Consider the following 21,286-nt stretch of genomic DNA (forward strand, 5'->3'; position numbering starts at 1 on the left):
CCCCATATAACTCTCTCTACCCAGAATGCCTCCGTTTTGTGTAAATCAGTACCGAAAGGCAAAAGTAAAAAACACACAGGAGTAGAACTTGTAATCCTAAATTTACTCCAAGTAAAAGATTTTATGGAAAGTACAAAAATCATATTTTATTTATCATCCATTGAGGGGCACCGGAATTTAGATACACATGGGGACGTCCAAAAGCAGTCCAACTGAGACGTGGGCAACAACTACTGATAGGCCCATAGGAAGAGTGGGACCAGCCCGTAACCAAGAACCAGCTGAAGAACCAATGCCCAGATCTGACCAGATGAAGTAAAGCCCACTGCAAGACAAGAGAGGCTGCCTACAAGCAAGGGGAGGCTAAAATGATCAACCTGATGCACAGTCAGGATATATGAGATCACCACCGGACAGAGGTTATTCTACCCAAAGTAAAAGCACTGTGCCCAAACCAGTGAGAGGCTATGAAACCAAAAAACCCACCAAAACAGGTGGAGCAATATAAAACGATTAGGGAAAAATAGACCAAAACATGATGTGGTCAAAAGAAAAAAAACAAAAAAACTGGGACAACCCCCAAGGGAACCTGGGGCAAATCAATTCCGTAGAAAGGACCTGCCAATCTACACGGGAAAGCCCAAATCTTAACCACACTCTTGCTAATAAGGTTTTTAAAGAATGTGAAAATCACATCAGAGCAACTCATACTGTAAGAGTTGAGAAGTGCCGCCTAAGGCCGGTGACTCAAATTACAATCACACAAAAACTTTGAGAAATATCTGGGATTCAACAAGATCTTTTGACTTGCTCTGGCCCACCAAAGCATCCGTAACCATGGAGTGAAGCAGGAAGCTTAGCCGCACTGCTAAGCACAGATACTTCACTAAGGGTAGAACAATGTAAGGTATCCAGAGAACCTTCCATATAAGGCTGCAGACCAACTACAAAAAGGAGGACCTATGTCCAGGCAAGTAGGTCCCATAAATAATGTCCTCCTGACGCACCATATCCTCAACAGAGGGAACCTGCAGCAGGAGCCAAGGGTGTTCCACCTGCTGCCAATACAGGGGTGTGCAAAGCCCTCCAGTAATGGTATCTGCCTGCTTATCAGACGATGAAGAGCATCCAGATGCACAGAACTCTCTCTTTGGTGAAGTGACTACCAGATAAGAGCCAGACTGCAATGCCTAGTCCATAGAGAAAACTGTGCTGTTGAGAGTAGCACACTTGGCACTATCAAGCTAAGAGACCAGGTAACTTGTCTTTTCACAGAGAGGACTTACCACTCCTTCACAGAGGAGAATGCATTGCAAACCAAGGTGATGTCTAAAGGAGTTTAGTCTAGGAAGAGAACTCAAGGCAGGATTCCCCAATGAAGAGAAAATCATCTGTTCCAGGCAGCCAGACTGGAGATACTCTAAAACAAGTGGCGTCTTTCTGGGATGGGAGGTGGAGACAACCCGCCTATCCAAAGACAGAGACTGGTTGTGCCAAGGACAACCTGATCCATAGAGGCGATGTGGATGTCAAGCTCAGAGCCCAGACCCCTAGCGAGGGTGAAGGGGGGGGGGGGGTCTTAGGAAGTCCAGAGGTAAAAATCCAACAAGAAAAAAGGGTAGAAAGCAATAGTTAGAGTTAGAAAATTGAAGCAATGAGGCTAGCTGGTTAGAGAAGGGGTTATACAGGTGTTGTGTCCAATCCTGCAGTAGGTGATAGTATAGTCTGACTGTATCTTAATTCAAATGTCTCTCAAAAAAAATATAAAACAAATACATTTTATTAATTTTTCTCTTTTGAAGAACAAGACATTATTAGATGAATTAACAAAAGAGTCAGCCTGCCATCTAGTGGATATTTGCGTTCTTTGCTCAAAGGGAAAGGATTACAACTTTCTTTCCATCTGGGTACACATTTAGTCTTCGTTTTCTTTAGTACTTTTCTGAAGGAACATAGACGTCAGCTCATTTATAGCTATTATTAAGTAGCCATCAGGACATAACAGTTAAATGCACTCACCTGAATTTCATTTATGTACTTTTGGTGAGTCTCTGAACTAAAAGTTTAATTATTGCCATGTGTGCATTTTTGTATGTGTGCAATATCCATCCTTAATCTATCTGGTTGAATCAAATGGACTGGACATGTACAGTAATGTGCAAAAGTTTTAGGCAGGTGTGAAGAAATGCTGTAAAGTAAGAATGATCCAAAAAATAGGATTTTTATAACAGCTTACCTGTAAAATCCTTTTCTTGGAGTACATCACGGGACACAAAACACCATAGTAATTACTATGTGGGTATATAGGCACCTTCAGGTGATGGACACTGTTATACCTAATACAGGAAGTTCACTCCCTTTATAACCCCTCCTACCTCAGTTTTTGTAGGAAAGCAATATACTTAAACCCCAGAAAGAGGAGTGGGACCTCTGTGTCCCGTGATGTACTCAAAGAAAAAAGGATTTTACAGGTAAGCCGTTATACAATAAAGAAAATAGGATTTTTATATCATGGGACACAGAGCACCATAGTAATTACTATGTGGGACGTCCCATAGCAATGCTATTTGAGGGGAGGGAGACAAAACCCTCAGGCACCCGCAGACTTAAGGACTTATACTGCTGCCTGCAGCATACTGTGCCCAAAGACGATATACTCATGCCTTCTTACATCCACCTGATAAAACTTGCTGAATGTATGTACTAAAGACCAAGTTGCGGTCTTACAGATCTGAACCATGGAGGCCTGGTGACGCACTGCCCAAGATATATAAAAAAATAATGAGTCTGAACTATAACTTGCTGAATCCACTTAGCGACAGTGGAGTTCGACACTGCCTGTCCTTTCTTAAGACCCTCTGGCAGTATAAATAAGACATACGTCTTCCGGATCTGAGCAGTTGTCTTTAAATAGACTTTGACCTCTCTCACCACATCAAGACAATGTAGGGACTTTTCTTCCCTGGAACATGGTTTTGGAAAAAACAATGTTAGGACAATATCTTGGTTCAGGTGGAAACCCGAGACCACTTTTGGCAAAAAAAAAAACCTGGACGAGGGCGCAACACCACTCTGTCCTCATGAATAATCAAGGCTCTTTACAAGAAAGAGCAACCAATTCCGAAAGCCTCCTTGTTGAGGATATAACAACCAAGAATACCAACTTCCTTTTCAGGACTAAGGGAACGTGTTGTATCAGTTCAAATGGCTGTTTTTGTAACAATGACAAAACAAAGTTAGAGCCCCAAGGGCTCAAAGGTGATTTAATTGGTGGATTAAGCCAGATCACCCCTTGCATAAAACCCCAGACTAAATAATGTGTAGCAAGCAGTCTTTGAAATAAGACCGACAAAGCTGAGATTTGGCCCTTAATAGTACCCAAGGCCAACTTCATCTCTACCACTAATTGTAGAAAGGCAAGAACTCTGCCTACGATATACCTCCGAGGGTGCCAACCTTTGGATTCACACCAGGAAACATAAGCCCTCCAGACTCTATAATATATAGTTCTGGAAGCTGGCTTCCTTGCATTAATCAAGGTAGAGATTACTGACCCGGAAAGCCCAAGTTTTTTCAGAATGTGGGTTTCAATAGCCAAGCCGTATGAAGAAGATCTACATCCGGAGTCCCTCATCTTTGGCAAACAGCCCAAAAAATTTTGGGGTGAAGGGACCAATAACTGCTGGCGACTCAGGTAGTCCACCTGCCAATTCTCTACTCTTGGAATAAAGACTGCTGACAGGCATGGAACATTCCTTTCTGCCCAAGATAGAATCTGGTTCACCTCTCTCTGTGCTGTGAGACTCTTGGTGCCCCCTTGGTGACTGATATAGGCCACAGCTGTGGCATTTTCAGATTGGATCCTGACAGGACAATCCTGTAACCTGAAAGTAAAGGCCTGCAGAGCCGGAAGCACTGCCCGAATCTCTAGGATAGTGATGGGCAAGGCTCTTTTGGTTCTTGACCACTGTCCCTGGACAGTTGTCTTCTCTGGTATTGCTCCCCAGCCTGAAAGGCTGGCATCTGTCATTGCCACTTTCCAGATAACTGCTCTGAAGGATTTTCCTTTCAGCAGATTCTGGGTTAGTAACCACCAACTGAGGCTTTGGCACACCCTTGGGGACAGCCGCATTGGCAAGTCTAAAGCTTGAATCGTTTTGTTCCAAGCAGACAGGATACCGTTTTGTAAAAGTCTCGAATTGAACTGGCCATAGGAACCACTTCGAATGAAGCCACCACCTTTCCTAACAAACTCATGCAAAGGCAAATGGAGGGATCTCCTTTTCGACCTGACAACCCGCACCAGCCCTCTTATGGAATAGATTTTTGCCTGAGGCAAGAACACCTTTTTTCTGGGCTGTGTCTATGATCAGGCCCAAGTACTCCAGCCTTTTTAGTGGTTTTAAGGAAGACTTCTCTAGATTGAGAATCCAACCTAGACTTTACAGGTAACTGGTTGTAATGCGTATTTTGCTCCAAATGAGCCACCGACTGGTCTATTAGCAATAGATCGTCTAGGTATGCCAAGACTGTTATGCCCTTAACTGGCTAAAGGTGGGGCCAGCACTTTTGTGAACACCTGGGGTGCTGTAGCTAGCCTGGAGGGCAAGGCTACAAACTGAAAATGCTGCTGTTCTACCTCAAACCTTTGGTGAGCAGGAAATATAGGGACATGCAGATATGCATCCCTGATGTCAATAGATGCCAGAAGTTCTCCTCCTTGTAGGATAGAAATCACTGACCTGATCGACTCCATGTGAAAGGAGCAGATCTTCAGGAACTGATTTAGATTCTTTAGATCTAGAATGGGTCTGACATCTCCATTCGGTTTTGGTACCATAAAGAGGTTTGAATAAAACCCCAAACCTTCCTTTTCTGTGAGGAGATTGGTATGATCACCCCTTGAGCCAGTAATCGGTCTAGTGTCCCCGAAACAGAGATTGCCTTTTCCCTGGATCTTTGGGAATGGTTGATCTCAGAAAACGAGACAGTGGAAACTCCCAAAATTCTAGTTTGTATCCTAGAGACACCGTGGCGGTGACCCATCTGTCCTGAATTTCCTCTTGCCAGACTTCTGAGTATTGCAGAAGTCTTCCTCCCACTCTGGCGAGGGGGGGGCGCCCCTTCATAATGAGGCTTTAGAATTCTGCTTTGCAGGTTTCTAACCGCAGGCCTTCTTCTGTGCCTGGGCCTGACCCTGTGGTTCTCCGCTAGAGTCTGACGGCAGAGGCCATCGCCACTGCCTAAAGGTCGATGCCCCTGGTGCAAGGGAAATAGTCCGCTTAAATAAAGGGCGTTTATTCTCTCTTTTGACTGGCAAAAGATTACTTTTCCCCCTAGAAATCATTTGGATATGTTTGTCCAAATCATCCCCAAATACCCGATCCCCAATGAAAACCAGTCAGGAGCTTTTTGCAAGGTGCTTAGGCTGACCAATTTTTAACCAAAGGATCCTACGCATGTGTACTAGCACAAGGCAGGACGCCTGGTGAATAGAATCTTTCAAGGCATCTATGGCAAAACGTAATGCTTTTGGTAGTTCGGCCAACTCTCTGGCTTGTTCTGCAGGGACCTCCTTAAGGGCCTGTCTAAATTGGTCTTTCAGGGATTGACAGATGCCTATTGCAGCGACTGCAGGCTGAGTAACGGCACCTGCCAAGGAAAAAGAGGATTTTAACAGGAATTCCAATCTTTCATCTGTTGGATCCTTAAACATTTGTGCATTGTCTACTGGACAAGTTAAACTTTTATTCAGACTGGAAATCGCACCATCAACTGCTGGTACATTCATTTTTTTTGGTGAATTTCTCCTGCATGGGATAGAGAACTGAGAATCTCTTTGGAGGGAGAAAATGCTTATCCGGGTGATCCCATTCAGCATAAATAAGCTTTTCTAGTAATACATGGACTGGAAATGCATGAAAAGGTTGTGAAGGTTTTAAGAAAAAAAAGGAAGGTACCAAACTTTCAGCAGACTCCGTTAGGGATAACATGAAAGTAGAATGAACCATCTCCATGAGAGATTGTACCAGCAGTTTCTCAGATTGCGAGGCTGAAAAGGGTGATCACCTGAGGGTAACACCTCATCCTGTACCCACTGTTCCCTTAGTAAGGGGTCTGAGGTGGGGGAGGTGGATTTAACATGCTTTCTATCCTTTGGGATGGAGGATGCGATTAAAGCCGCTAATCTTCCTTTTAAGCCCTGGGGGGTGGAGGAAAATGCATCTTCAGTCACGTATACAGGGGCTGATATGTGAGAAACAGCTGCACCACCAATTGGTTCCAATGACTCACCCTGGCTTGCCATATCTGGTATTTCCAGAGAGGATGACAGGAAGGAGGAAGAAGAAGAGAAGGCGGTGACAGAAGACCGGGCCACCGCTAGTAAAGAGCTGGAAGAAGAAAGCGGAGGCCCGGCAAGAAGAACCGAAGAGGGGGACAAGACCCCCCGAAGTCGTAAGAAGAGGCAGCGGCGGCGACAGAAGACCGGGCCACCGCTAGTTAAAGAGCTGGAAGAAGAAAGCGGAGGGCCCGGCAAGAAGACCCCAAGAGGGGGACAAGACTCCCGAAGTCGGAAGAAGAGCCCCGGACGGCGGCGGCGAAGAAGAAAGCCGGGCTCCTCCGCTAGTTAAAGAGCTAGCAGAAGATAGCGGAGGAGTCCAGCGAGAAGACCCCCCAAGACGGAAGAAGACCCCCGGAGCTGTGCAATAAATTATTTTAAAAACATGTGTTGTGTTTTTTTCTTTACACTTTTTTCACCAGGTGAATGGGTAGAGGTACTTATTCACATAAGGTGGGGGGCCGGTATCTGGGGGCCCCCTTATTAAAGGGGGCTCCTGGATTCCAATAAGCCCCCTGCCCGCAGACCCCGACAACCAACGACCAGGGTCATTGGGAAGAGGCCCTTGTCCTCAACATGGGGACATGGTGCTTTGGGGTGGGGGGCCGCAGGGCTCCCCCTACCCCAAAGTACCCCCTCATGTTGAGGGCACGTGGCCTGGTACGGCTTAGGAGGGGGGGGGGGGCGCTCGCTCGTCCCCACCCCCTTTCCTGACCGGCCGGGCTGCGTGCTTGGATAAGGGTCTGATATGGACTTTGGGGGTGTTTTTTCGACGTAGGGCTTCCCCTTTAAGTCCATACCAGGTGACGGGGCCAGCGAGTTGTCGATCTCGCCGCCGAAGGTGGCAACATTGACTTCCTTCACTAGTCCCGTCTACCTGGAGCCGCGTTCAAAACGAACGGACTTTCCTCCATGTGTGGGCAAGTCCGTTCATTTCAAAAGTCCGGCAGACTCCCGCCATAGTCTGGCGGTTTTCCGCCGCACCTAGTCCGCCGGAAAAGTCCGGTTGTGTGTGGGCAGGTCCGCTCATTCAGAAAGTCCGGTGGACCTCCGCTTCAAAGGCTGGCGGTTTGTCCGCCAGGCTAAGTCCGCCGGATAGTCTGATCGTGTGTACGCGGCATTAGAGTTAACCAGTGCGAGTGTACATCTTAAAGTGAACTGTGCTTTGCCCATACAGGGACATTCTCCAAACATACTTGGCTCCCCCACCACCCTGATCAACCATCAGAGCCTGACACATTTCCCATTAGCTCTAACATTTCTTTGTTTCAGAGCTACTATTACATACACAACCCAAATACACAGTAAACGGATCAATGTTTAGCTGTGAAAAGGTAAAAGTCTGAATTTCTGCATAGAGGACTCCTAAAATGTAATATCAAGTCATAAAACGGTCAATCCTTTTGAAATTTCTAGATTTAAATTTTTTTCTGAAACTTGACTGAATCTTTATCCAAGTAAATGGTTGCCTGACTTTGCTCAGTTGTGCCCCCCCCCCCATAAAAACCTTTGACGAACTTGCACTATTCAAATCCCCCCTCCCTAACCATGCATCAATACATAACACATTCATGTTCAATTGAAAGTGCACTGCACATAAATACGTTGTGTATTGACACACACTTTATTGTGCTTGATTTTAGTGGAAACATGTATGCATTTGTGCAATTAAAGAGAGTCAACATGCTTTTTCATTGATTTCAGAGAAAACTGTGTGTGCTGAGAAACAGATGAGTAAATGAAGTCTTAAAATGGGTGTAAGCCTCAGATATGAAACAAGCATTTCTCTATAGTGTATACTTGTCTCAGTTAAGAGCACTAAGTGTCATTTATGTCTGCTGCTTCATTCCTCTGCTATCAGAATGAATCACTTTTGACAAGTTTCCCGACACCAAGGGAAAACCTCCAGCTGATTGACATCTCCAGTCTGTTCCTATGTGCTGTGTGAAGGGGGGTGTGTCCCTTCCCTCCAATCAGCTCACTGAACTCTGCAGAGTGTAACTTCAAATCTCCGCCCTCTTTTCTTTTTGGCAGCTCAGACAGGCTTTATAAATTCTGGACGGACTGGAGAGTGGATGTAGAGAAATAAACTTCAGATAAACAGGTACAAATTGGAGTAGAAGGATTTGTTTCATCTCCGTGTTTCACCAGAGGCCATTCACTTCACTGAGAACATGTGAGGGTTTACAACCACTTTAAAAACACAGAACTTAAAAAATAACAATATAAAATGAAATTGCCAATTAACCACTTAAGGACCAGGCCTCTTTTTCAGACTCAGTGTTTACATGTTTAAAACAGTTCTTTTTTGCTAGAAAATTACTTAGAAAAAAAACAATATAAAATGTTTGGGGGTTCTAACACCCTAGAGAATAAAATGGCGGTCGTGGCAATACTTTTTTTCACACCGTATTTGTGCAGCGGTCTTACAAGTGCACTTTTTTTGGAAAAAATTCATAATGTTACGCCGAGTAAATTGATACCCAACATGTCACGCTTCAAAATTGCGCCCGCTTGTGGAATGGCGTCAAAAAAGCGACATTTTAAAAAAAAATTCTACAGGTTGCATTTTTTTGCATTACAGAGGAGGTCTATGGCTATAATTATTGCTCTCACTCTGCCAATTGCGGCGATACCTCACATGTGTGGTTTGACCGCCGTTTTCATATGCGGGTGCTACACTGATTTTATTTTTACACTGTTTAAAAAAAAAAAAATGGATCACTTTTATTCTGATTACAAGGAATGTAAACATCCCTTGTAATAGAAAAAAGCATGACCGGTCCTCTTAAATATGAGATCTGGAGTCAAAAAGTCCTTAGATCTCATATTTGGACTAAAATGCAATAAAAAAAAAAAAAAAAAAAAATAGTCATTTGAAAAAAATGACAGAAAAAAAATATACCTTTAAGAGGTATGGGCGGAAGTGACGTTTTGACGTCGCTTCCGCCCTCCTATGATATAGAGACGAGTGGGGACCATCTTAGCCTCACTCGTCTCTATACCCAGCTGGGAAGAGGACCCGATCGCCTCTGACGCTACCAGACAGCTCCGGCAAGCAGCGGAGGGCGGGGGGGGGGGGGTGGCTCCTCTCCTGCCACCGATAGCGGTGATCTCGTGGTGAACCCGCCACGGAGACCACTGTTATCGTACAGACGACCGGCGCCTGAAGAGATGCAGCTGCTGCCGTTACCGAGATATCCCTCTTCAAAAATAGGACGTACATCGGCGTGCACTGGTCGTTAAGTGGTTAAAAGTGATTATATATATATATATATATATATATATATATATATATATATATATATATATATCTTGTGCTGCAACGTCTACCTCAAAGCCTGCAATTCAGACATTTCTCCACAGGTTCTATTTTCTGCCACAGTTGACCACCTTTATTCAACCCTCTTCTTCTGAGCCCAGATCATCCTGGATCCACCTCAACCAGTGACTGGACAGTGAAAGGGTGATAAGCTCACTTTCTGTACTCTCTGCTCTCTCCTATCTGCATGCTTCTTGTCAGCACATCATCTGATTGGTTCCTTATGCTACTTCTTCATCTGACTCTCCAGCTTTACTGTGCAAGAGGCTGATACCAGCTCAAAATTCAGGTACTTACACTACTTGCATTTAAAAAAATTCAGAGTAACATTTGGAGTTCAGCTATAGGGTATTCTTTGTTTATACATTTTTCATCACAAAATTAATCTGAATTGCCTGAATTTGTAAGTTTTAACATAGTAATGAATTACTGTGTCCCCATAGAGGAGATGTCACAATCGCTTATGCTGTACCCACTCGGAAAGGAAGTGAGAGGATCTTGTCAACGTGGACACTACTTCATACTAGTCCACCCATCAGTGACATTTTAGCTATAGAAAGGCACCTTGGATGCTAAAATATCTTATGCCGCGTACACAAGCCCGGACTTTGACGGACTTGGTCCGACGGTCTTCCCGATGGACTTTCTGTGGAGTTCCGACGGACTTTCTGAACTAACGGACTTGGCCACACACAAGCACACCAAAGTCCGACGGATTCTAACATGATGATGTACGACCAGACTAAAATAAGGAAGTTCATAGCCAGTAGCCAATAGCTGCCCTAGCGTCAGTTTTCGTCCGTCGGACTAGCATACAGACGAACTGACTTTTCGACCAGACTCGAGTCCGTAGAAAAGATTTGAAAGAGGTTTTATTTCTAGGTCTGTCTGAATTTTGGGGGAAAAAAAAAAAGTCCACTGGAGCCCACACACGATTGTAATATCCGACAGGTTCATTCCGTCGGACCTAGTCCGGTCGTGTGTACGCGACATTAGATTCCCCCCACAGTGAGATCTCTCTGCTATAAATTCTGTCTATTCTGTCTACCTGTGAGTTTCTGGCATTCTTGCCTATCTTGACATTCCAGTTCCTTCTGTTGCATTCTCCATAATGCTAACTAAATTAATAAATATCCTGACAGGGAGAGCAGGATCCCTTGACAATGCTCACGGAAGATGTGCATATTCAGAAACTCAAATCGCTGATATGAATGATAGACAATGTCAGCAAAGGGTCCCTGTGCAAAAACATTTTTTTGGGGCCAACTTTGTCATTCAATTAGGGAGAACAATTAGATCATTATAAAGAATTCTCCTCTGCTGAAAGGTGAGCTCCGTGAACATTCAGGCACAGCGTTCAAAATGCACTGCCTTTGTGATCTGCTGCAGGTGCCAACACATTGTTAATCAGACCCCAAAGCACAGATCATAAACACAATGGGTCTGAAGGCCCCAGATCACATTGTGCCTGAGAGCAACGTTTTTTTAAAAAGTAATGCATGCACCACTTTGTGTGCTATCCAGTGTGATTTCCGACTGTCAAATAAATAGGCTGAAAATCACATTAAAAAGGAGAACATACAAGAATCGCATAGGAATGTAATTCTGGTGTGAACTGACCCTGAATATGAATAATGCCCGGGAGTAGAAGATGGCAGGGGAAGGAGTCCCAGCAACCACCTGACATACATCTCATGTAAATTGACCCCTATATTGACAGATTATTGGGATCATTTAGCTGCTACTGTACCAGATAGTTTTATTATGGTTTTGCTCACTAGAAATGATAAACCTGCTATCTGAATATTGGGTTTCCCCACATGGATGGATGTTCCTAGAGATGTGCGCAATTATGCAGTGAAAGATACAAAACCATTGGGCTCCCTTTAAGTTTCACCTGGTTAATAGATCATAACCAAGGGGGTGCATAGGAGTCTTTATTGTATATTACATAATTTTTATGCTTTTTTACTATGTTGTGCTGCTATGCATATACCGCTATTATACTCTGAAAATAATTTCCATAACACACCAATTGTTTACTGGCTTACTCATTACAGACAGTATAGGTTTTGGGCCTGCTCTGTCTGGAGGCCTTGGGATCAGGGGGAGAGTGGGTTGGTGGTTATGGAAACAGGTTCCCTACTTGAAGCGCTACAGGAGGGTGGGGTTGTCCATTTTTCTTTGTAAAATCTTTTTTCCTGAATAAAAATTATTTGATTTAAACAAAAATGGCCTCTATATCCCAGAGGGATAGTAGGTGAGGTTGAAAAAAAAGACACAAGTCCATCAAGTCCAACTTATATGCATGTGATTATATGTCAGTATTACATTGTATATCCCTGTATGCTGTGGTCGTTCAGGTGCTTATCTAATAGTTTCTTGAAACTATCAATGCCCCCCGCTGAGACCACCGCCTGTGGAAGGGAATTCCACATCCTTGCCGCTCTTACAGTAAAGAACCATCTACATAGTCTAAGTTTAAACCTTTTTTCTTCTAATTTTAATGAGTGGCCACGAGTCTTCTTAAAATCCCTTTTGCAGAAAAGTTTTATCCCCATTGTCGGGTCACCAGTATGGTATTTGTATATTGAAATCATATCCCCTCTCAAGCGTCTCCAGAGATAACAAGTTCAGTGCTCGGAACCTTTCCTCATAACTAATATCCTCCAGACCCTTTATTAGCTTTGTTTCCCTTCTTTGTACTTGCTCCATTTCCAGTACTGTACATACTTCCTGAGGACTGGTGCCCAGAACTGGACAGCATACTCTAGGTGCGGCCGGACCAGAGTCTTGTAGAGCGGGAGAATTATCGTTTTATCTCTGGAGTTGATCCCATTTTTAATGCATGCCAATATTCTGTTTGCTTTGTTAGCAGCAGCCATTGCTGAGCCTATCATCTACTAGGACCCCCAGGTCCTTTTCCATCCTAGATTCCCCCAGAGGTTCTCCCCCCAGTGTATAGATTACCTCCATATTTTGGCCACCCTAATTAACGATTTAAAATTTTTCTACATTGAACCTCATTTGCCATGTAGTTGCCCACCCCATTTATTTGTTCAGATCTTTTTGCAAGGTTTCCACATCCTGCGGAGAAGTTATTGCCCTGCTTAGCTTAGTATTGTCCACAAATACAGAGATTGAACTGTTTACCCCATCCTCTAGGTAATTTATGAACAAATTAAATAGGATTGGTCCCAGCACAGAACCCTGGAGGACACCACTACCCACCCCTGACCATTCCGAGTGCTCCCCATTTATCACCACCCCTGAACTCACCCTTGGATCCAGTTTTCAATCCATATACTCACCCTATGGTCCATGTCAACTGACTTTATTTTGCACAGTAAACATTTATGGGGAACTGTGTCAAATGCTTTTTCAAAATCCAGATAAACCAAGTCTACTGGCCTTCCTTTATCTAGATGGCAACTCACCTTCTCATAGAAAGTTAGTAGATTGTTAGAAGGTACAAAGTCTGCACAAGTAGTTAATCTTCTATGCAGACACCTCACCAGCAAAATGAAATAAGAAAAGGTCAAGTGGTTTAGCATAAAGCACCTACTAAAAAAAACAAAAAAAAAAAAAAAACACACAACACATTTGGCTGGACTGTCCTTTAATGTAGTGCATCGGTCTACTATAACAGGAGCGGATGGTACCAAGATGGAACTCAGGAATGGCATAAAATAATAAGCCTCCTCTATTTAATAGATTTGGTAGTTTGGTGATATATAGGCAAGCAATGACTGGCAGCAGCACTTGGACAACTAAAAAAACACATACTGTGCATGCCAAATGCTTTTGAAATTGCCACTGCCGAAATAGTTTCTGCTGCCATAACTTCCAAAGTTATGAAGTTATGTGGCACTATATATAGTTTGCACAATGCAGTGAAACCTTTTACTTAAAATTATTTTAAATATGCACCCTTCAGATATACAATGTAATACAGCGTTCAATCCCACACAGCAAAAGCATGTAAACATTTAAAAGTACATATAAACTTTAAGTGAATATTTAATTTGCTAAAGCACTGTTCACACAATCGTAAAAATTGTAATGATGTTATTACACGCGTATTTTGCAGGAGAAAAATATATGCGCAATGATCGGTAAAATACTTGCATATAGGTGTGTTTAACCACCTCCGGACCGCCCGCCTTCATCATACGTAGGTACTTTGAAGTTGAATACCGTTTTTATGGCAGCAAATAGCTGCCATAACCCCTGTATTTTATGAAACGGCCGGTAATCTGTTTTAAGATAAAAGTGGGATCCGCTGCGGTCACGCCGCACGATCATTTATCAGCGGCGGGAGAGGTGCCCACCCCCCTCCTGCCATGTTCTGGTTGCCTCCGCCACTTACCAGATCCGTCGGTAGCAGCAGAGACAAAATGATACTTTCCCCTCTGCAGCACTGTGTTGATTGAGGGAATGATGGCCCCCACTCAACTCAAGGACGTTGGATGATGGAAGCGGTGCCAAACATCACTTCCGCCCAACTGCCTTAAAAAGGGACATTTTTTATTTAATTTTTTCTATTGCATTTAAGTGTAAATGTGAGATCTGAGGTCTTTTTGACCCCTAGATCTCACATTAAAGACGTCCTGTCATGCTTTTTTTCTATTACAAGGGATGTTTACCCTCTTTGTAATAGGAATAAAAGTAATTACATTTTTTTTTTAAGGAACAGTGTAAAAAGTAAAAAAATAAAAAGTAAAATAAAGGCCCCCGTCCCTCCGTGCTTGCACGCAGAAGCGAACGCATATGTAAGTCGCGCCCGCATATGTAAACAATGTTCAAACCACACATGTGAGATATCGCCATGATCGTTAGAGCAAGAGCAATAATTATAGCAAAATAACTCCTCTGTAACTCAAAACTGGTAACCTGCAGACAATTTTAAACGACCCCAATGGAGATTTTTAAGGGTCAAAGTTTGTTGCCATTCCACGAGCGGGCGCAATTTTGAAGCATGACATGTTGCGCATCAATATGCTTGGCGTAACATTATCTTTCACAATATGAAAACAATTTAAGTTAACTTTACTGTTTTCTTATCCTTTAATTCAAAAGTGTATTTTCCCCCCAAAAATTGCGTTTGTAAGACCGCTGTGCAAATACAGTGTGACAAAGTATTGCAACGAACACCATTTTATTCTCTAGGGTGTCTGAAAAAAATGACAATATATATATGTGTGTGTGTGTGATATATGTATATAAAAATATAAAAAACACACACACACACACACACACACACACACATATATATGCACGCACACACACACACACACACACATACACATAATATTATGTTTGGAGGGTTCTAAGCAATTTTCTAGCAAAATAAAATGATTTTAACTTTTAAACAACAAGTTACGGCTGCATGAATGAAGTTTTAGGTTTTTATTATGCATCTGAACATAGCTGCATTGTTTCCAATGGAACCACTCACACATGTACATAAACATGCACTGCATTCAGATCCGTAACACAAAAATAAAAAAATCTGAGAACATGCGCTTTATTCTCTTATGCATATAAATGCATGTATAGACATTTGTAGATGCGTAAATTAGGTCTAAACAAATGGAAAAAATAAATTATCCATAATTAGGAGTCTATACACACACACGTATTTTACTGATCATTACCCATTTTTTCCCCTAGAAAACACACGTGTAATAACAGTAAAGTTTTTACAGCCATGTGAATGAATCTCAAAATGATCGACTCTCCACTGGAAGCCCACGTGACTGGGTGACAAACCAGGAGAAACACTGGGAGAGAATGTTGTAACCCTATATCAGGATCAACAGGTATTATTTCAACAAAAAATACAGATTTTAAAAATTGTGAAAACGACTTTTCAAATGACTTTGACATTGATGCTTATATGGGATTTCATGATTGGGTTTACATATACTGTAAAAGTGTATAAAGCGATTTCCACAACATTTACCTGCACAAAAAATCCTCAGCTGTTGGATAGGTGACACCAGCTGGAGATGCGTGGTGAAAAGATCAACAAATGCTCCAGGATACACCACGAACACGAACATCCCAAAGCCATTAAATCGGACGGTTTCTCTGCAGTATAGGAGTTAAAATATTTTTTATTAGTAATCATCTCACATAGTTCTGAATGTTAAAAACACATTTAATTCTCCTTTTACTTGACATGCTTCAGAAACCATTCTGAAAACCACATGGCTCACAGATCTCACTGCACACCAAAAATACCAACATTATGAAATGTGGTTGGTTTACTAAAGGCAAATAGCCAGCCAAGGCAAGGAGGTAATGCACATAAGGTCTGCAAGGCAATGCATACTAGCTCATTATGCCTTTGTCTTGCAGGTTTTTACAGCCACTTTAATTCAGAAGTGATCCAAGCAGCTCGATAGCCGCCCAATCACTTCTACAGAACGAAGAAAGGGGGTAATTGCCATGGTGCTGCAAATGTGATCAGCTATTATACCAGCCATTGATGGCTTGGCAGTTCGGGTGAGAGCACAAGGACCTGTGACAGTTATCAAGGCACGCCCTGAATGTAACTTTAACAGGTAATGCGGAACTAAAAACATAAAAATACTCACCTCCTTCTTTCAGAAATGCGGTGGTTACATCCTTCACTGGCCACTGTCATCGTTTTCCCAGCTACGTCTGAGTGCCAGGTTTTCAGCTTCTTGATTGGTCAGTGCTGGAATGGCGTCACCCCTCGTATGCACATGGACTGTGTTGGGAATGCACGCTGAGCTGCACATTCAATAGAAGACTGAGCAAGCAGGTAAGTGTTTTTTTTTATCACAGAAGAGAAATCGCATCTTTTCTGCTATAAACTACTGCCTGCCAGCATTTGTTTTTTAACGGTTAAAAAGTGGTTGTAAACCTCAGACATGAAATATGAACAAAACATATCTCTTTCTATAGCAGTGCTTCTCAACTCCAGTCCTCAAGGCGCACCAACAGGTCATGTTTTCAGGTTTTCCATTATTTTGCACAGGTGATTTGGATCAGTTTCACTGCCTTAGTAATTACCACAGCCGTTTCATCCGAGGGAAATCCTGAAAACATGACCTGTTGGGGCGCCTTGAGGACTGGAGTTGAGAAACACTGCTCTATAGTGTGTACTTGTCTAAATTAGGAGCAACTCCCAGAGCTCTCCTCACTGAGCTCTGCAGAGTATAAATTCTGCCCTCCGTCCCCTTTTTTTTCTGAACTTGCAGACAAGCTTTAAAATTCTGCACCTTGAATGGATGTTGAGAAGAGAAGACTGCAGATAAACAGGTACAACTAATGTATGAGCATATCCTCTCTCTCCCTCAATGCAGTAGTTCTGAGCTCAGCGTGTGAGAGCTCACTCCTGTGATGGAGGAGATGAGCAGTAATGACTAGGCCTCACTTAGCAGTGTCCTGGGAGTAGTCCAGTCAGGCTTTGGGAGGTATATAAATGGCCTACACCTATAGCAAGGGCATTATACAACTGTGTGTTTTTATCTACAAACACCCCTTATGTTGGCTCAACAGGAAGTGAAAGGATGTCTTTCCAATGGAAAGGAGCTCCTCTATTAGACAGAAGTCACAGAAACAAGTGTTGCCATTGATAGATTTCTCTTCTATTTCTGCTCTGGTGGCAACTCGACATTTTGGAATGATCTTCTAACTATCTTTTATTCAGAACAATTCTAGATATAGTAAATCTCCCTAATGAGGACACACACAGCAATACAAACCTGACAGTGGTTGTAACCCCTACTGAATCAGACATTAGAGCTATAAAAGGTATAATATATAAAATAATAATAGTTATATATATAAGCCTTAATAACAAACACAAATTAAAGGCCATTTAAAAAAAAATTTAACCAGTATAACAAAATACTTGAAAGGACATGCAGAGAGAAGGTTTTAGTAGTGACACAATCAGGTATAAATATTTTATCCTGTTTACACTGTTGGCCAACCATGTGTTAAATATTCATGTGACAACAAAGACGCTTCAAGTTTTGCCCAGCACACAAAGGGGAAGATCGCATTACCTTACGGCTGCCACACCATGCCCAACCTCATGTATGACACCACTGAGGAAAATCGCAGAGAAGAAGTATGTCAGCTGGCTGATGGGAAGGTTTACACCCGGCACCTGTTCCAGTCAGGAAGGAGACAAAACATTAAATATGAGACACTCCTATGGATACATTATTCTGGACACAAGACCAGCTGCGATGACAAATGGACCTTTACATCTATACAGACAGTCTCCATCTGTAACGCTGCAATGCTGAACAGGCGAGGAATTTCAAACATCTGCACCAAATTATGAATACATGAACCAATTAAATATATTCAGTATTCCACCTAAAAACATAGTTAATTTCAAATCGATTATAAAAGAAAAATTGGAAATAAAAGAGTATGTAAAAATAAAACTGAGGCATGGATCAGAGGCGTAACTAGAACCTATAGGGCCCTGGTGCAACAAACCATGCAGGGCCCCCCTGAAACTGTCCTGGGGCCCTCTCATGTTCTGATGCGGGCCCCTGCACAGTGACCTTTGCGACCCTGGTAGTTCCACCACTGAACTTATTATTACTAGGGGGCACTCTGGAGGAGGATGTAAAAGGGCACACTGGAGGTACTATTTTAGTACCTCCAGAGTGCCCCCTTATATCCTTCTGAGTGCATTTACATCCTCCAGAGTGCCCCGTAAAGGTCTCCAGAGTGCCGCCTTAATGCCCCCTCCAGAGTGCCCTCTTAATGCCCCCTCCAGAGTGCCCCCTTAATGCCCCGTCCAGAGTGCCCCCTTAATGCCCCGTCCAGAGTGCCCCCTCAAAGCCTCCAGAGTGCCCTTGTTCCATCAGCTTAGGCAACCCATCGGATTTTGTAATGGAAGTGAGGTTCCGTCACCATCTTGGTACACCCCGCATTCGGCCGCAGTAAGGATACCGTGAGAAGGCAGCAAGCGGAGATCTGTTACACCCACCGGAGTCTTGCATTTCACACTTATTTTTACCAGTAAACGTAACTTATATTGTGAAATACAGTATTTCGACAGCCGTCTCACCGTTTTGCTGTTGAAATTTAAAAACAGCGTTATTCTGTCACATAAGCAAACCTGTGAGATCAGTAGGCTTGCCGCCGCTTTTAAAATTTAACATCAAAAACAGGGTGACGGATTTCTAAATACTGTATTTCACTATATGAGCTCAGTTTACTGTTAAAAATAAGTGTGAAATGCAAGACTCCGGTGGGTGTAAAAAGATGTCCGCTTGCTGCCTTCTCACTGTATCCTTACTGCGGTGTGTACTAAGATGGCTGTGGTGGAACGTCACTTTGGTTACAAAATATGACGGAACAACCCCCCTAGTACAGTTTTAAGAGGGCACGCTAGGAGCTACCTTCAGAGTGCCTCCTACATCCTCCAGAGTTAAAAATGAGGATCTGGAATTCATGCTGTCAGTATGAGCAATGTAAAAGTCCAGGCACTGAACACTGTTCCAGACACGCGGCCGTCTTATGGCCGCCCTCCGTGGTGGTGGAATGCCAGATCCGGTCACAAGTACGGCCCTGGTAGTTTCCACTGGGATAGATTAACCTTTCACCATAGCTAAAAGCTACAGATTGAACTTTTGGAGGTAAAAATAACTAAAAACTTTTTTTTTTTTTTTCGTCTTGGAAAGAGTAGAGAGGAATTAGAACACCTGTCAGGTTTTTATTGCTGTCTGTGCCCCTGTTAGGGAGAAATTACCTTCCGCATTACTCTTGGTTTACCATCATCACCAAATGTGAAAGAAAAATAAAACTCCAACTTTTGGGTTGTCCCCAGACCAAAAATAGTAAGGATATCTTCCAATGGGGACACTAGTTCTGGTGACAACAAAAGGATTCCCTCACTATAGAGGGTTTTTACCTCACTTCCTGTTTTGGTTATGGGACAAGAAGTGAAGAGAGGGTTATAACCAAACTTTACTCTGTCCAAACTTGAAAGAAAAAAGCTTTGCCTTTAGTTCCACTTTAAAATATATAATTTAATATCAAACCAAATTCTGGATAAAAGCACCATTTACTGCTATTACATATTCATGGTAGAATAATTAAATGCATTTTTTTTAATACAGCTAGGACAGGAGGACATGACCATAATGCTGGTCTGAGACCTTGACAAATAGGTCAAATAGAGATGGTGAATCTCCCTAATGTGAGCACATCAGAACGGTATTTCTTCTTGCAAACATAACAAAAAAATAAAAAACAAAATAAAATTAAAAAAATAAAGAAAAAGAAAAATTTTGATTTGACAGCTACAGAATAAAGCCAGCATGATGATGGGTTTCATTTCCGCCAACAGAGTGTATAACTATTTTTTTAGATTGTAAGCTCTAACGAGCAGGGCCCTCTGATTCCTCTTGTACCAAATTGTAATGTAACTGTAATGTTTGCCCTCATGTTGTAAAGCGCTGAGCAAACTGTTGGCGCTATATAAAACCTGAATAATAATAATAATAATAATAATAACTACTGTAATGCTGGGGAGTTTTTGTGCCTGGAATTGAGCTTTAAATGAACGAGTGCACTTTTATAATAATAAGCTGCATAGGCCAGTGCAAATATCTAGCCATCTAATCATTATTGAAAGTACAAACCTCCTAAAAAAATAAATCATTTTAGGAAACATTTAATATGCCTTTTATTAGAAAATACTATGAAAAGGTAGCTAGTAAAAAATAAAACAAAAAGGACATAAATGTTTCCAAAGAAGTGCACAGACATCTTAAAGTGTAACTAATGGGCTATTTTGTTTTCATTTTGGATAGAGTAAATGAAGGTTAGATCAGATTTTTTTTTTTGTCACCCGTGTCCCATTGGGGACATTTCCCTTCACTTCCTGTCCCATAGCCATAACAGGACGTGAGAGGTAATCCTTGCAAAATAAGGGAATGCCTTGGGGACCCCCCAGGTCACCAGAACTAGTGTCCCCATTGGAAGAGTTCCCCTCTATGACTGTTCTGGTGACAACCCAACATTTGGGATTTTCTTTTACTTTGACTTTCATTGATAATGGTAAACATGACAAATAGAGAGGGGGAATCTCCCTAACGAGGACAAAGACAGCAATAAAAACCTGACAGAGAATCAAACCCATCCCCACTCTATCCACAGCTTAATAAAAAATAAAAAGTTTACTTTAACAAAAACCTAATAATAATAATAATAATAATAATAATAGGTGACAGAGACCCAAGCTTACAATCTAGATCCTCAGTATTTATTACTGTATTTGCCTCTTGTGATCAACTTAAAGAGGGATTCCACCAAAAAAAAAAAAAAATATTAAAAGCCAGCAGCTATAAATACTACAGCTGCTGACTTTTAATAAATGGACACTCACCTGTCCCGGGTTCCAGCGATGCCGGCAGCCGAGGCCGATCGATCGCTCGGCCCTCGACTGCTGCCGCCACCATTCTAGGTGAGGGAATCAGGAAGTGAAGCGAATCGGCTTCACTTCCCGGTTCCCTACTGCGCATGCGCGAGCCGCGCCGCGCAATAGGAAATCTCCGCGCTGTCACTGGGACCCGTGTGTGTCCCAGCAGACAGCGCGGCAGGGCAGGAAATGGCGT

General features: G+C 42.6%; 1 protein-coding gene across 1 annotated transcript in view; it reads right to left on the reverse strand.

The window, feature by feature from the left end:
• The window catches only part of MBTPS2 (membrane bound transcription factor peptidase, site 2), a 91,543-nt gene that overhangs the window by 54,872 nt on the left and 15,385 nt on the right, over nucleotides 1–21,286 (reverse strand). The window contains exons 4-5 of the mRNA XM_077480710.1: nucleotides 17,708–17,811; nucleotides 15,628–15,755 (exon numbers count right to left, since the gene is read on the reverse strand). Coding sequence (XP_077336836.1) covers nucleotides 15,628–15,755; nucleotides 17,708–17,811 — 232 coding nt within the window. The remainder of the gene's footprint in view (nucleotides 1–15,627; nucleotides 15,756–17,707; nucleotides 17,812–21,286) is intronic.

This window comes from Lithobates pipiens, unplaced genomic scaffold (genome assembly GCF_037356315.1).
Source record: "Lithobates pipiens isolate NorthernLeopardFrog02 unplaced genomic scaffold, aLitPip1_a1.2 Scaffold_16, whole genome shotgun sequence".
In the NCBI taxonomy this organism is placed as follows: Eukaryota; Metazoa; Chordata; class Amphibia; order Anura; family Ranidae; genus Lithobates; species Lithobates pipiens.